The sequence below is a fragment of the Larus michahellis genome, chromosome 7 (genome assembly GCF_964199755.1).
Source record: "Larus michahellis chromosome 7, bLarMic1.1, whole genome shotgun sequence".
Classification (NCBI taxonomy): Eukaryota; Metazoa; Chordata; class Aves; order Charadriiformes; family Laridae; genus Larus; species Larus michahellis.
The window spans coordinates 41,364,256-41,379,854 of record NC_133902.1 but is presented as its reverse complement, the minus strand read 5'-3'; the positions used below and the strand labels follow the sequence as shown (position 1 = coordinate 41,379,854).

The following is a 15,599-nucleotide window of genomic DNA, read 5'->3' as shown; positions in this document are numbered from 1 at the left end:
ACTATTAAATATTTTTTGTTACAAAAGTTAGTCCTTCCCTCCTCTTGACATTCCAGCTTGAAATGACAGTGAGAGATATGCTAATGGAAACAATAATTTGTACAATTTTTCCATCTCGTTTGATTGACTCATTTATCTTTTAAAAAAACAGTCCACAAAGCTAAAAAGTAAAGGATTAGGATCAGGCAGATGAATCTATACACTGTAACAGGCAGAGAGATAGAGTTCAAAACCTGAATTTCTTTAGTGCTTATTTAAGAGCTTTTGACACCTAGAAGAGTTTGGTGAGTCTGAAAGTACAACGAGCTGCGTAGTCCCTGCACACCTGCCAAGCTGTAGGCTACAAATAAGGAGACACCTTTCAACTCCTTGCAAAGGTTATAGACCAGGAAATGGTATAATAAATAGAAAAAAATGGAAAAAAAGACTGACAGGTTTGGCAATAGTGTTGTTATTTGAATATTACATCTGCTACTGGGATACAATGCTTTAGATGTGTGAAATCTTTTAATCAGTTCTGGAAACGCTGTGGTGAAATAAAATATGATGTGATTAAAAAAAATAAAATATTTTCATGTGGCCTTAACTTAATGTCACTTTAGAATTACTCACTTGTAAGTGTCTGTGTCACTTAATTTTACCATATGGTACTCCATTTTATCCTGGTGTTATAGCAGTGTTTGACCAAAGTAATTTAAGTATTAGTTGGTAAAATCTTCATAGAAAGATTTTAGCAACCCTGCTCAGGCAAATTCTATAGTTACGACTGAACTGAATCTTATAAGATCCATCCTCTAGTGTGTTTCTGGGCAGGCCTCTTACAATGAAACTGGGCCAATGAAAACAAACAAACAAACAAAAACCAGTAAAAAAATAAACAAAACAAACAGTGACAGATCAGAAGAATTCTCCTGGCAAAGACAGGCAGTTAAAGGGAATGAAATAAAAGGTCTTTCTGAAAGATAATCAGAGAAAAGTGAACATGTATAAGGAGAAAAATATTGTATAATGTTAATGAGTGGCTAACATACCGGTTTATTCTGTAAATTTTTAAAATTAGTGCTGCCTGTTACTGCTGGATAGCTGATACTGATCACTCAGAGACAGAGTAAGGGTGGCTAACACAGGTCTGGCCTCCAACTGCCTTTAGCATTCCTTACAGTACTGTCCCTAATCCACGAGACCCTCAGGTGTTGCTTATCTGCTCATTCTGCTGCATAGTATGATTCTGTTATGCTAAAGCTGCTGAAGCTGGGTAGGAAGCAGGGCTTCAGTTCTGTCTATGCATTCTTGATCCAGTCATTCACGATGAACATAAGAAATTGAGTCAGATGGCCTAAACATCTTTAAAAATCTCTATAAAAGGGCTGTGTGGCATTTGTGCCACTGAAGTTGTCTTCAGCTCTCCCATACCACTAGTAAGTTTGCATCTCATTTCCATGAATCGTCCTACTTTGAAGCTGACAGCACAGGTAAAAGAATCCAAACTATTCCAATAATAATTTTTCTCCTATTAGAAGGCAGTTCCATCCTAAAATTTGTACTTGAGGTAGGCTACTCTATTTCTCAGTGCCTAAGGGTAGTGGAATTTGGCCATTTAAGAATAAAGACTTACAAAGCAAAGTACATGAAAAAATCAAAGATGAAAAATAGACTGGCTAATTATTTGGAATGACTCCTATACTGTCCAATTTTTCCACTTCTTGGTGAAGCTGTCAATGTTGTCCACACCTCAGACTCATGTTTATCCCTGCTGACCATTTCAAAGCCAGCCAAGTATACAGTGATTCAGAATGATGCACGCGTCACATGTCTGATGAGAGATATTCATAGGATTTTAATCTCAGATCAGAAAGGACAATACTTGAATTTTGACACCATGCCAGTAAGTCCCTAAGTTAAAAGTAAAGCCAATTAAAACATCTCAGTTTTGCTTAACTTCAAGTCCAAACAATGTATGACATAAGCTTTTCAAAATTCCCTCTTGAGCTGCCAAAGATCCCTTTTCGGGGGCTTGGACTGTTGCAATTGCATGTATATAGGCACAAACAAGAATTATTCCCTTTGGCAATACTATCAAACACTGGCAGAGAAAACTTCATACAGATTTAGGACAGAATAAGGAAGAACTGAAAAAATTATACTGCAGGATTATTTGAAGATAGATACAAAAACGCCAACCACTTACCCAGCCCCATATTGCTATTCGTTTCTCATCAATAAAACCCATTTCTATAAATTTTCTGTGAAAAGAAAATCGCAGATATAAATGCATTATTACAAAACATTTCTAATACTATAAAAAATTAGCAAAAAAGATTTTTTCTTTCACTTTCTTCACACATCCCACCAATTTGAGCAAACTGACAATCAGCATAGCATGTCTGATTTCTACAAAGCATCAATTATTCAATTAATAGATATTTGAGAGGAAAAGGAAGACTTTTTCTTGAAAGAACAGAAAATGCTGAAATTAGTACTTTCTTCATAATAATTTTTGTTCCAGTGTATGAGGACTCTGCACAACTGGCTTCTTGGCAAAAAAAGTTATTTTTTCTCATACTTAGAAACCACCTGATTAGACTAGATTAAACATCATACAGCAAGTTCACTGATGATACCAAGCTGGGAGGGGTGGCTGACACTCCAGAGGGCCGTGCTGCCATCCAGCGTGACCTGGACAGGTTGGAGAGCTGGGCAGAGAAGAACCTAATGAGGTTCAACAAAAGCAAGTGCAAGGTCCTCCACCTGGGGAGGAAGAATGCTAAGCACCAGTATAGGTTAGGGGTGGACCTGCTGGGAAGTAGTTCTGAGGAGAAGGATCTGGGGGTCCCGGTAGACAGTAAACTATCCATGAGCCAACAATGTGCCCTTGTTGCCAAAAAGGCCAATGGAATCCTGGGCTGCATAGGGAAGACTGTGGCCAGTAGGACGAAGGAGGTCATTCTCCCCCTCTACTCTGCACTGGTGAGGCCACAACTGGAATACCGCGTCCAGTTTCGGGCTCCCCAGTTCAAGAGGGAAAGGGAACTGCTGGAGCGAGTCCAGCGAAGGGCAACTAAGATGATTGAGGGAGTGGAGCATCTCCCTTATGAGGAAAGGCTGAAAGAGTTGGGACTCTTTAGCCTGGAGAAGGCCGAGGGGAGACATTATGGCATACAAGTATCTAAAGGGTGGGTTGAAGGAGGATGGGGCCAGACTCTTTTCAATGGTTCCCAGTGACAGGATGAGGGGCAATGGGCACAAGTTGGAACATAGGAAGTTCCGTTCACATACACGGAAAAACTTCTTTACGGTGAGGGTGACAGAGCAGTGGAACAGGCTGCCCAGGGAGGGTGTGGAGTCCCCTTCTCTGGAGATTTTCAAGACTCGCCTGGATGCAGTCCTGAGGAATGTGCTCTAGGCAATCCTGCTTTAGCAGGGGAGTTGGACTAGATGATCTCTAGAGGTCCCTTCCAACTCTGAAGATTCTGTGATTCTGTGATACATTATACTCATGTTGTACACGTGCACATATATATATGCACAGACATACACTCACACACATGCAGAGAAAAAAGTTCAAAAATGTGTACTCCTACTAATAACCATATTTCATTTCCCATAGCTCTACCTTCCCACAGGCTAGTGTAATTTTCATTGTTTTAGTGCCAAAGGTGCTGGATTACCATTAACTGACTTTATCCTGCAAGATGTTCAACATACTCATCTTACGAGTTGATACTCTGATGTCTCAAAAGGCACAGTATCAACTTCTGAGATTAAGGATTCCCTGGAGCAATAAAGTTTCTTTTTTATGTGCCTGAAAAGTGAAGAGTGCATACTGCTACAATAATAAAAAATGAGGAAAACATTTTCTCATGCTCCAACTATGAGCTTGCAATGGAGGAAAGGTGCACCTTTCTTATGCTCTCAGTAGTCAAACAGGCCAAAGAGAATCATAAATATTAGGTCTCCTACAAAAATCCTGCTGCATCTGAGTCTGAAGACTGCATTTGCAGAGCTGTATTAGCAACAGCAAAGGGATACGACAAATGACCACAAAGGTCTGAGAGTGACAGATAAACAAAATAGGTTCAGATACATCCCAGGACACATACTAGCCTAATTTTACTAGGACAAGCACGAGTGACTGACAACAGCCAAAATGCAGGATAATATCTGGGTGGGACAATGTTGGAAAAGCCAAAAAATGATTCAGTTTTGTTACATTGCTGTCTTAATCCCTGAGGTTCCTCCGACAGTAAAAGCCCCTCCAAGAACTTTCCACTAGAGTATAGGATCCTCTCTAAAAATCATGCATCTTAAACCATGTGTTAGATCAGGAAGATGGAATGCAATACATTTAACTGAATAAAAATTTAGTCTAGGTGCTGACAGAAAGCTGGGAAGTGTGAAGTCTGAGGTCATTTCTTCACAGCCTGTCTCAGCAGATTTTGCAACTGCAGAATCAGTTTAGGTTCCCTCTGCCTCTGACATTTTATCTCTGAGTGACGATTCAGAGCAATAAAAAAACATTGTCTCTTTTGTGATATTTTAAAGCATGCCGTTGCTGCTAAAAGTTTCAAGATAGAAAATCAAATAATGCATTAATAGAAAACCCTGACATGATATACAGCTATTCTGTTTCATTTATCACTGAAAAGGATAATGGTGTGCTTGTATCATTGAAGAGCAAATGAATTATCACAAAGCAGAAAGAGGAAGGAACAGATACCCTCCTCACACACACTTGTAAATACAGGCAGTGTTCTCAAACAAGTAGAGAAAGCTGTGGAAACGTGGACTGCTACATCCAATTTGTATCTAAGCTACTCAGAGGCCGGTCTATTACTGGGGGAAAGAGGGTATTTACTATTGCACCTGGAAATCTATCCATGCTCTGATGGGCCAAATTCCAGATCAAAGGCTAGACTAAATTCCTTATTCCTGCCTTGTACTCATTTCTGTGGGGTTCAAACTAATACTTCTTTAAATGCTCACTTTAGCAGTGCTATTGCATCTCTAAGTTAGCAGGCAGCCTTTCTTTACAAAACATCAGCTTTATCTCCCTCCCCAAAGCTCCTTAGGGCATTATCTTCCTTTGGAACACTTTAAGCGTTTTGATGCAAAGAAGCAACCGTTGGGGAACAACTACCAGAGGACCTCAGACACTTCCTGTTGTTCATTACTATCCTAAAATAGCATGGAAGGCAAGTTTATGACTAACCGACCTCTAGAAGGCTTGTGTCAGGATTCAGCTACAAACTTCACATTTGACCTTTAGCTAACCACTGTGGTACATCATTATGGATCTTTGGCTAATTGCTACGGTCACTGAGGTAGGTTTCCCCTACAGGGAAAACTTCAGAATAATGAATAATACATTGGCTTACCTCTCACCACTGATGCTTGAATTTCTGTACGCCTAGGATTGACGCCTCTGATGATGGTCTTATAAAATGGAATTGGTGAGGTCCAAATGTGGATTTAGTAGCATATAGACTTAATACACCACACAAAATCTCACTGACATCAAGCACCTCAGTAATATTTTATTTCTACAAGTCTTCTTGTCTTATTCCCTGGAGACCTCAGCGCTCCAGAAGAAAGGCTGAGAAGTATATTTAATATTTTTTTCCACATTACTTCTTGTTGGTATGTAAATACAACAGTCATACGAGGAGATATTCTACTTACTTCACTGCTGAGATTTGGTCCTCAACTTCATAGACTCCTAGTCTTCGATATACTGCATGCAAAATCTTGTCACCTTGATAAGCTGTCCCTCTGCCATCCACCAGAGCAACAATAATTCCCTCTTTGCTTGCAAGATAGGTTATCCAGCTAATGCTGAATGTTTCCTTTACATTCTGACTGCAAGGTCCTCCATACCTGAGGACAAAAATTCACACATTTTCAACTCATACTTATAAATTTATAAATAATTACTGGATACCGGACTCTAGCTATAGGTACTTCTTACATTTTCTCCACAAGTATTTTGCTATATGTCTGTGGTTCAGAAAGCTTAATAGACAAACAATTCAACTACCATTTTCATATGTTTGTACGATTTTGATATCCAAAATCCATTTTAATCCTTTAGGTCTTATGCCTAAGGCAAATCATTAGTTTTAGTTCAGGCTAGGGGTGCAGCATCAGGTGCTTGTCCTAAGGGGAATCACTGGAAGACTCATCCTCAAAGACTCAGTTCTTTCCTCTCTCCAAACTCCTCAGGTGTAGTAGCCCTTTTTTGGTGCTTTTCTGCATTTGCTCTATGCGTGCAGTCAGCAATGACAAAGAAAAGAGGAGAAAAAAGTTCCCTACACTTTCTGGCCATCCCCAGACCTTCTTTGTTTCAGTAGGGAATATCATGTGCTGTTGGAGCTGTGGGCAGAACACACCCCACACAGCTGAGCAATACAGAGAGACACTCGTCATGAGAATGGCCTAATGCGAATTACACATTTGACCTCAAGGATACAACCCACTTAATCTTCTACTCTAAACTTCATTCAAACATACTTAGCATTCTTGGACCTTTGGATCATCACTGGTTAATACAAAATGATGCAAGGTTTATTCCACCCACTCAGCTTTCCTTTCTGCCTCTCATTTTTTTTGCACCACTGCAATTTTTGTTGTGTTTCCTGCCTGCAATAAATTAAACTCATGTCAAATGCTCTTTAGAAGGAACATTTGATCAAAGAAGCCGGTCCACATGGTTTAGGTGTGTTTGGGTTTTTTTCTTAAAAAATGAAGAAGGCTCTTGTATTTTTCATATTAGCAAAGCTAAAATCAGTAATTTCAGACTGCCTCATGATAAACAGAAGCAGCAAGAGAGCTAAGAACTCCAAGCCCACATGTTTTTATCGTTTTTCTTTCTCTGAGGAACTAATCCTTGCCATGCTCAGATTAACATTAAAAACCCCATTGATTTCCATTGGGTTGAATTTCTATTCCTGAAATATATTTAAAAACCCACCACAACAAACAAAATGGAAGGAAGTGGTTTTTCTTTTGCTTCATAATGTTGCAAATGTCCTAGGTTTTGTTAAATTATAAGAACTATGTTTTCTGACATAACAACAACATTCAAAGAAAGAAAATGTTACATACACCTGAATAAGCAGAGGGTACTTCTTAGATCTATCAAATTGTGGAGGTAGAAGCATTTTGTACCACAAAGCTAGAAAAGACATATTAAAACTATATTGTTAATGGTTAAAATGATTCCTTCAAGCATAATCCAGAGTTTGGTGTCATCATACATGAAAATCAATCAGCACAAACTACACAATGCACAAACTGTGCATCACAGAACTGATGCAAGTAACTTTTTATATTGAGCTGTTGAAGAAAACTTTGAAGAAATAAAGTGCCCACTTTTAATATAGCTATGCATAAAATTATTATTTCACATAACTCTAGGTTCTCAGTTTTACAGGTGTCTAGAAAAACACAACTAGGAATATAACTGTTGTTAAGATTATGAGAAATTAATTTTGGAAACTTCACACTGATTCATTTCCATGGAATATTGTTTGTGAAGTCACTAGTGAAAACAACAGTGTATGCAAGTCAATATGTGTAACACATGAACAGCAGTTTACATTTCACATTTTATTACCACCATACTATAATATTTTTACATTATATTTAAACACTCTATCCAATAGTATTAAAGAATTTAAAAAAAAATGCTTTCTGAAGCAGAGATGTATTTTAACTACTATTTTACTGAGAGATACCCTGAGGCACAGACAAATTGGTTGTTGTCAAACAGGGCAGAACCAGGCCTCTTTTTCCCAACCTGAAGGCTAACAAGTTTGTTCTACAGAAAGACGATACTTACTGTAACAAAACGAAGGCAAAATATTAAAATGGTAAGAATAAAAAGTATACTAAAGATGTGTAATTCTTACTTATACCATCCACTTCAAGTTTATTAATTTCTTCTTTTGGCAGTTTGATTTCTTGCAAAGCAGCCTGCAATTCCCCATTGTCTTCCAGTACTCTGAGCTCTAAGTAAAAGAAATGCCTGAATTATTAACTAATTCATTGTTAGTTCCTCATCATTAATTGAGATTTCTTTATTTTGTGTTATTAGAACAGAAAGGAAACCTGTGAAATTTTACAAGCAGAGTAACGAAATCAACTCAGACACTTCTAATTGGTCTTGATCACATAGCTAAATAAAAACAAGGCACTGGTATTATAATGCACAAATATTCATTAGATTTTTATAGGATGTACATTTTGCAATGCAAATCCTTTTGCATGCTGCCTCTGAATATGAGTCCCGGATGTTATGAAGAAACTCCTTTCTCTTGCAGAGCCCTCATCCCAGTTTTGTAAAATGGTAGGAGCTGGAAATGCAAAATTCATCCCATCACACAAAACACGGTCCTATATCTCCTCTCTTGGTTACCACAGTAACATCAGTTTAACCTGTGAGACCCTTGGGCAGTGTGGTTAAGCACACAGATGTTTGGGAGTATCTTATTTCTGGACTATTGTGGGAAATCCAGTTTCTTAAGGGGCTGCAGCAAACCCTTACTTAACCACTGTACAGTATTGTCCTACACAAAGATACTAGGACTTACCATATAACTGTTCTTAGTAATATATTACTGCACACTTAGTGAACCTCTTTTGTTGTTTTTTTTATCTAAAAAGTATTTAAATATTTTGTTTTACTTGCTTTAGACACAATTTACAGTTATATAATTAAAAAAAACCCAACCTATTTAAAAGTTAGTTAATTTCTAGCATAGACTGCAGAACTATATATTATTAATCCACCTGGTATTACTTATTTATTTATTTATGTGTTTTCCCATGAGTAGTGATGGATGACGAATATTGTACATAACGGAAATCTGCAACTTTTAGCTTGACTTTCAAAACAAAAGAACCTTTTAATACTGCAGGAGACTTTTCTTTGTTAGTTTACCTTTTTTTTTTTTTTTTTAATGGCAACAACTTCTGGAAATGCTCCAAAAATACAAGAAGTACTTCTTTCAGCACGTCTTTAGCTAGATAGTGCTCAGGATATGCCAGAAATATAACACTGGGATTTGTTCTTTGAAAGTACTCTTGATAAGTTTTGCAGATTCAAGTGGCTTTTTATGGCTGAAAGATCATTCTGGCTTTGGATACTCACCCAAACTCAGCTGAACTCTTTCTGTACTTCGAACTCAAAACTCCTGAAACTTCCACATTACCACAAATGAATTGTAGGCATGCTGGAAGGAGCTTGCAAACTGGTGCAAGGAGCTTGCAAACTGGTGCATGTTACTTTAACTGCGTGCCTCCTACTAAAATTCATGGGTGATCTATTTTCAGAATGCTGCCAACTGCAATGAAAATGGATCTACTAAAAATAGTTTTGCACCACGGATTATGAAAGCAAGGGACTTAAGGAAAATTAATCCAAAAAAAGGTCAGGAAAAAGTCAGAGAGAAGCCTGAATTTGTTTTTATTCCTGAAGAATAAAAGCACAGCAGAATAAGGCATCATGAAACCAGTGGTGAAGATCCATTAAATGAAACTGGTCTGTCCTGCAGAGAGGTTAGGAAACACGTATTTGTAGTTGAGCACTTAGCTGAATTTCATGCAATTCATACTTTGATAAGAAATTAGTAGGGGCCCTTGATACACAAAGTCATAATGAATCATGGAAAACAGAGAGCTATGAAAATGGATTAAATATAAAAAAATCCATCCATTAGCTGTACTTAAACCTTTAAACCTATTTAAACATTCTGCAAAAGAAAGACGAGAAGAACACAGTGTTTTTATAGCACAATTGCAATACACATGTTGACCAACCTTTTCCATCTGCAAACATTTTTGAGTGGTTAAAACCTAAGATGTACCAAATTCTATTGGAGTCAAAATAATCTTATGTTGCAATTAATTGACTTCTACATGAAATCTACATGAGACTGATTAATTTAGCTGAGCAATATTGCAGCATTTGTCTTCCTTATGTTTATGTGTCTTCTGTTTACACAACACTCAGTTAATAGTGGGTTATCAATACAGGCTGAACTGTAAGGACCCTGACATTAGAACTACCAGGGCATTTTTGCTGATTATTGGGGAAGGAAGGGGAAATGCCACATCACTGAAGCTTTTTACAGGACCATGCTAGTTTTCGTAACATTTCAGGAATGAAGGCTTTAAGTTGGAGAAGAATTTTTGGAGAAAAAAAAGGGACGCAGAGAGAAAACTCACTGCAGAGTAACTAATATTTTCATGGTTAGTGAATTCCTGCTTGGCCTGGTTCCAAAGAGAGCTCACTAACAGGCTACTTAAAGAATGAGGGCTCTGAATAATTAAACAATTACACCTTGTCTGAAGCAGTTATTTGAACTGACCATCTGAAAGGGCTTCTGCTCTTCCCTTGACATACTGATGGCTGCAAAGCCAGTCACTGATCCAAATTCTAATTAGTACGGTACAATAGCTCAAACTGCAGACTCTAAATCGTACACTCTTGCCTTTTGTGTAGGGTAGGGTTGCTTAATGAAAAACTCAGAAAGTCTTGTGTTCATCAAAATGTGAAAAGGAATACTTTGGAAATCACAATAATGTTTTCTACAAAGTTTGACTCAATATTGGGTAAACAAAGAGTTGCCAACGTTCATTGCATCTATAGTGTGTAAACAGGAAAAACATCAGGATGCTATAAAAGTGCTGAACTCAGGGATGAAAATAAAGGACTCAGCGTGCTCACTGATATTTGGATTTTACTCACTGGCAAATCTAGAAACGCACTAGATATTTTAATAACAAACAAGATGAAAGGGTTCTTGATCACAATTGTAAATATTGTATTAGAGGATCTGCATAGTGAAGATCAACGAGAAAAGCAATCACTCAGAAACAGGCAGGATATTTGCAGTACCTCTATCACCGTAGTTCTCAAAAAGAGTAGAAATGGGAATCCCAGGACCTGTCATAAGAATGGTAAGAAGGCAGTTTATAGTTTGAAGTGGGAATTTGGTGGTGAAGTGTGTGTTACGTTAACATTGGTAACTGATGGTGTTGAAGAGCTCAAAGTTGATACACAAATCTGAATCTTCTCTGCCGTACAACCCTCTAGTCCCTGCTGCACGAAATACATAAGGTACTGTGTGTACACAGACTTGTATACATACAGACATTGCTTAGCAAACATAACAGAAATAACTTTAAATCTACTAACAAACTCTTCCTCCCTAGAGATGAAGTGACATCTAGTTAATACCTGAGATGCGATTACATAAGGCAAATGCAGAATTAACAATGTGAAACATTCTTCTGAGAACATGTCACATCGTATTTGTGAAGGTGAGTGGCTTTCGTATGGTGATGACCTTACTGACTATTTTGTGCAAGAATGATTGAAAGGTGTTATTATTTGCTACATTTGCTTCTCTGCTCAAGGGAAGTTTTAAGGAACTCTTCAGCTGATCAGTCCGTGCAGATTCAGAAGAACAGTAAACTTTATATGAAATACGCAAAAGGAAAACCTTGGATGTTTTTCTTTCCGTTTGTTAGATTGTTACCTCACCGTCCTTTGATTACCAATAGATGAAACCTCAGATCATTGAAATCACCTAACTTATTTCAACAGAGCCAAGACTTCATCTAGTACTTTTGTGTTACAAGTGGTTTCAATGATCATACATTTTGATGAATTGGCTTTTTCTTAGTTCAGTTATTAAAAATGTTCTCAGGTAGTAAATATCCAACATTTTGGGGCTAACACAGGTTTTAATAATTTCAGTTGGGAAACATAGTGTAGTAGTTTCTCATAGCTAACTTTGATCACATGAATTGGAAATCAATGTGTGTTTCTAAATCCTGCTCTTGCTGCTGCAAGAAAAAGCATGACTTTGACAAGCCAGATTACAATCTGTTTTGTGCCATGAAGAACTTTCACAAATTTGGTTTTAATTTGAAAAATCCCAAGATTTTTGTTGAAAAAGTAAAAAAATATAAAGTAAAAGTATTCGTATTTTGTGAAACATCTTCCCAAGGTTTTTGGACATGGAAAAGTTTCTTTCTGGAAATCTCTCCTGGTTATTGTGACGTTTCTATGATTCATCTAGCTATCATTTGGGTTAATTAGTATTATTTACGCCTCTGACAAACTTCAAAGAACAACTGATTATATGTTTGCTCCCAGGCTATACATACCATAACAGATCAAGGCATAATACTTAGAACGTTCACTGAACCTTGCTGTATAATACTGGCATCTCTCTTTCCTTAAATTGCAAGTAATGCATTGTTTCCTGACAGGTTTACTTCCAATACTGATTCTAGGAGAAAAATAAAGCAATATTTATTTTGTTACAACTAACTTCACATGAGTCTAACTCACATTCTAGAACATAGGCACTGTACTTTCAGAATGGTTCAATTTAAAAATAAATGTTCTCCAGTTTTATCATTTTTTTTCCCCAAGAGTATATTTGAACTTTAAATGCTATTTCTCCCCAATTGTCAGATATAATCAGAGGTCAAGATTTAGTTAAAATAGCTTGTGAATGTATACTTTAAACATCTTGAAACTAAATTATGTTACTGAAAAATCCAGACCCATATTCTAGCAATCTCGTATCATTAAGATAATGTTGATAACACTTACTTGTAAATATTCCTTCTTCCTGGATAGCCTTCAAATTCATTGCTTGAATAGAAACTGTAAATTCATTTATATGTTAATAAATAATCCATAAAGTGATGACCTACGAACCAGCATCAAGATGAAAAGCCGTCTTGGAAGTTAACTTAGACTTTTTGAGATTTCTGCATGTGATGGAACAGTAAGTTAAGCTCATATACCTTTCGTCTTAATAAATCTTTGCTCAAACTCTGATTAGATGACAAATAAACATATAAATAGTTCTATCTTAATTCTCATGAGCTAATCACTCCAACTATGAAAGATGTATCTATCTGTATAGTAACCTGAATGAAAGGCCATAAAAAGAGACGACTGAAGTAACTGCAAATTATATGATGGTTAACCACATCCTTAAATTTAATTATTTCTAAATAACTCTAAGATGGGTGATTGAAAATAAGTAGAAAAAGTAGGAGAATTTGCAAATAATCTCCTGTAAGTAAACAAAGTTTGCAAACCTGTGCAGTACCTTTGCATACAAATTTGTTGTGGATGCATTCAGATACAAAACAAATTATTCATAGCTATAACTTGATGAGTTAACTAATGGTGTTCTGATGATTAAGTGCTGCTTTTACTGACAACACTCACAACCTGTTCTCTTCTTCGTGATACTTACATTGCATCATTTGTTACTCTGAAAATATATATTGCCTCCCATTCTCCACTTGTAATTTGGATTGCATTCTCCTGTGAAGCAAGACATATAAGTTACTAAATATTGTAGAATTATTTCAGGAACTTACAGTATATAAATGTAGAACACTTGACTTACCACAGAGCCATTGATGTAATGAATATGCTTATAACCATTTTTGTCACTAAAAATTTTGTAGTATGAACTGCTGTCTGATGTAAAATATGGTGTAGAAACAAAGAACTGAAACAATGGAAGAAAAGTGGTAGATGAGACATTAAGTAAGAGTGTCCAAGCTATTTGGCAGATTATAGTACACATACTAAAATTAACAAGACTATTTAATCAGTTCAGATGAGAGAAAGTACTTTACACAAGTGTTTATGTGTGATATTAAATCTCTCAGTCGGTAGACATTACAATTTCTAACCTGTCATGTCAGATTTCTTAAGCTGATAATACGGATACCTCAAGTATCTAAATGCAAGCTCCAAATGCAAGTATTACAAATGCAAGCTCTCTACTTATAAGTGGAATAATATTTTTGTATATTCTGAATGCCATTTCTTTAGCTATTTAAGAATAGGTATAGTTGATTTTTAAAAAATAAGTTTCTGAATAAAGTTTATGAATGGTGCCAGACTGAAAATTCTGTGGGCCACAGGGTTTTGCTAATTCACTGAGCAAATACAGCACTAAGTAAATGGGTGTCTGAAGTTTCCCATACTATTCCAGTAATGTTAAGGCACAGATTACCCCAGATAAGGCCACTCAACTATTGCTTCCTTTCAAACCATCACCTCTTTACTAAAATTGTCAGTCAAGGATGAGTTACTGCAACTCTGAGTTTTATTTTCAAAACATGAACACAAAAGAATGACCTGAAATGAATGACACTTCAAACATAGCACCAAACATTCCTGAGTGAGTATGACTTTTGAATAATACTAACCCAAGCTTGACTAGAACCTGTGACCACAACCTAAATTGTTGTGGAGCCTGCTTCTAATTTTCCGAATGCTTGAAATCCTATAAAGGCTAAAGCAGGGATTTATGCATGTATGCAATTTCTTTAGTTCTAATAAAAACCTGTCATCACAACCTCAAGAAAAGTGAGGAAAAACGGAAGGGATGAAGTAAGATAACTAATCTTTGTAAACGTGTAATCTTCAATAAAAACACGTCTCTTAGAGGACAGTGTAATGAAAATTGAAACTCTCAGTTAAATCCACTCCAGGATACTCAGGCACAGTGTCAGGCTCCCCATATTTAATTCTGGTAACTTCACCTGCCTGAGGAGTAAACATAAGCAATAATACATACTCACTGTTAGAATATATGATTGTAAATACTGATATCATGCTCTTACAGTTGCCTTGCAGGTTTGTTTTTACTGTTTGTTCCCAAAGTTAGGTGTTATGTCTCTCCAAAGATAAAGGTTACTGGGTAGAGAAAATTTCTTTTGCTTAGGGGTAGCTGCAGAGAAGTATCAACTACCCTTTTAAGTGGGGTGTCTTACCTTGAAGGTTCCTCCCTAGCAGAAGATATGCAGCACTTGTCACTAAAACTGTGTTCTGAATGGAGAGGTTTTATTCTTAAAATGCTATGACTGATCTCTTGCCCTAGTGATGCCAGAGGAATTTTACATCTGTTATATGCCTCCAGGATGCTTCTAAGAATTACACTGCAGTATGAATCCACCTCTTTTCATTATTTCCCTCCCTTCAGTATAGTGTCTAATCAATTGGTCTAATATTTGCAGAAGGAGACAGAAAAAGAGTTTTTAAACTCAGAAAGTAGGTAGCCAGGTACAATGCCTAACACAGCATTAGAAGCCTCAATCCAAGAGTGCAACAGGTTTAAGCAGTAGTGTTGTGTGACTCAGAATGGTGCTTCAGGTTTCAAAATGCTGCTGTGAAGGCGCAGAGAGCTGTAGCTTTTCATTAAATAGAGTACAAAAGCAAACCTACTCCGCCTGCCCATCCTGTTTGACTCTCTTCTATGTGCTGTTGGTTCTGAAAAACAAAATCAAATGTGCACTCTTTAAGAAGTTCAAGAATGAGTTTATGAAGATTCAAAATCCTCAAATAAAAAATCTGTAGCTGCCTATAAAAGAGAATTTTAGAATATTTGCTATGGAGGTTCAGAGACTTGAAGGTTGTCTAAGGTAAATAGTATTACTGTATTAATACCATTACATTAGTTAAAATACTATTTTTTAACAGCTTTCATCAGAGGTGATTAAAATCTAAAGTAGTTTTTTTAACTTTATGCAACATTTTCACTGAAAGCAAG

General features: G+C 36.7%; 1 protein-coding gene across 3 annotated transcripts in view; it reads right to left on the bottom strand.

Moving 5' to 3' along the window:
• The window catches only part of FAP (fibroblast activation protein alpha), a 43,477-nt gene that overhangs the window by 8,720 nt on the left and 19,158 nt on the right, over positions 1-15,599 (bottom strand). For 2 of the 3 annotated variants that reach the window (XR_012588364.1, XM_074594968.1), the window contains exons 12-21: positions 15,275-15,319; positions 13,443-13,547; positions 13,287-13,357; positions 12,629-12,682; positions 12,175-12,299; positions 10,898-10,945; positions 7,908-8,006; positions 7,102-7,171; positions 5,680-5,874; positions 2,189-2,243 (exon numbers count right to left, since the gene is read on the bottom strand). Coding sequence is in view for 2 of the 3 variants with exons in the window: in XM_074594968.1 (XP_074451069.1) it covers positions 2,189-2,243; positions 5,680-5,874; positions 7,102-7,171; positions 7,908-8,006; positions 10,898-10,945; positions 12,175-12,299; positions 12,629-12,682; positions 13,287-13,357; positions 13,443-13,547; positions 15,275-15,319 (867 nt within the window). In the remaining variant the exon portion in view is untranslated. The remainder of the gene's footprint in view (positions 1-2,188; positions 2,244-5,679; positions 5,875-7,101; positions 7,172-7,907; positions 8,007-10,897; positions 10,946-12,174; positions 12,300-12,628; positions 12,683-13,286; positions 13,358-13,442; positions 13,548-15,274; positions 15,320-15,599) is intronic. The other variant, XM_074594970.1, reaches the window with a different exon arrangement.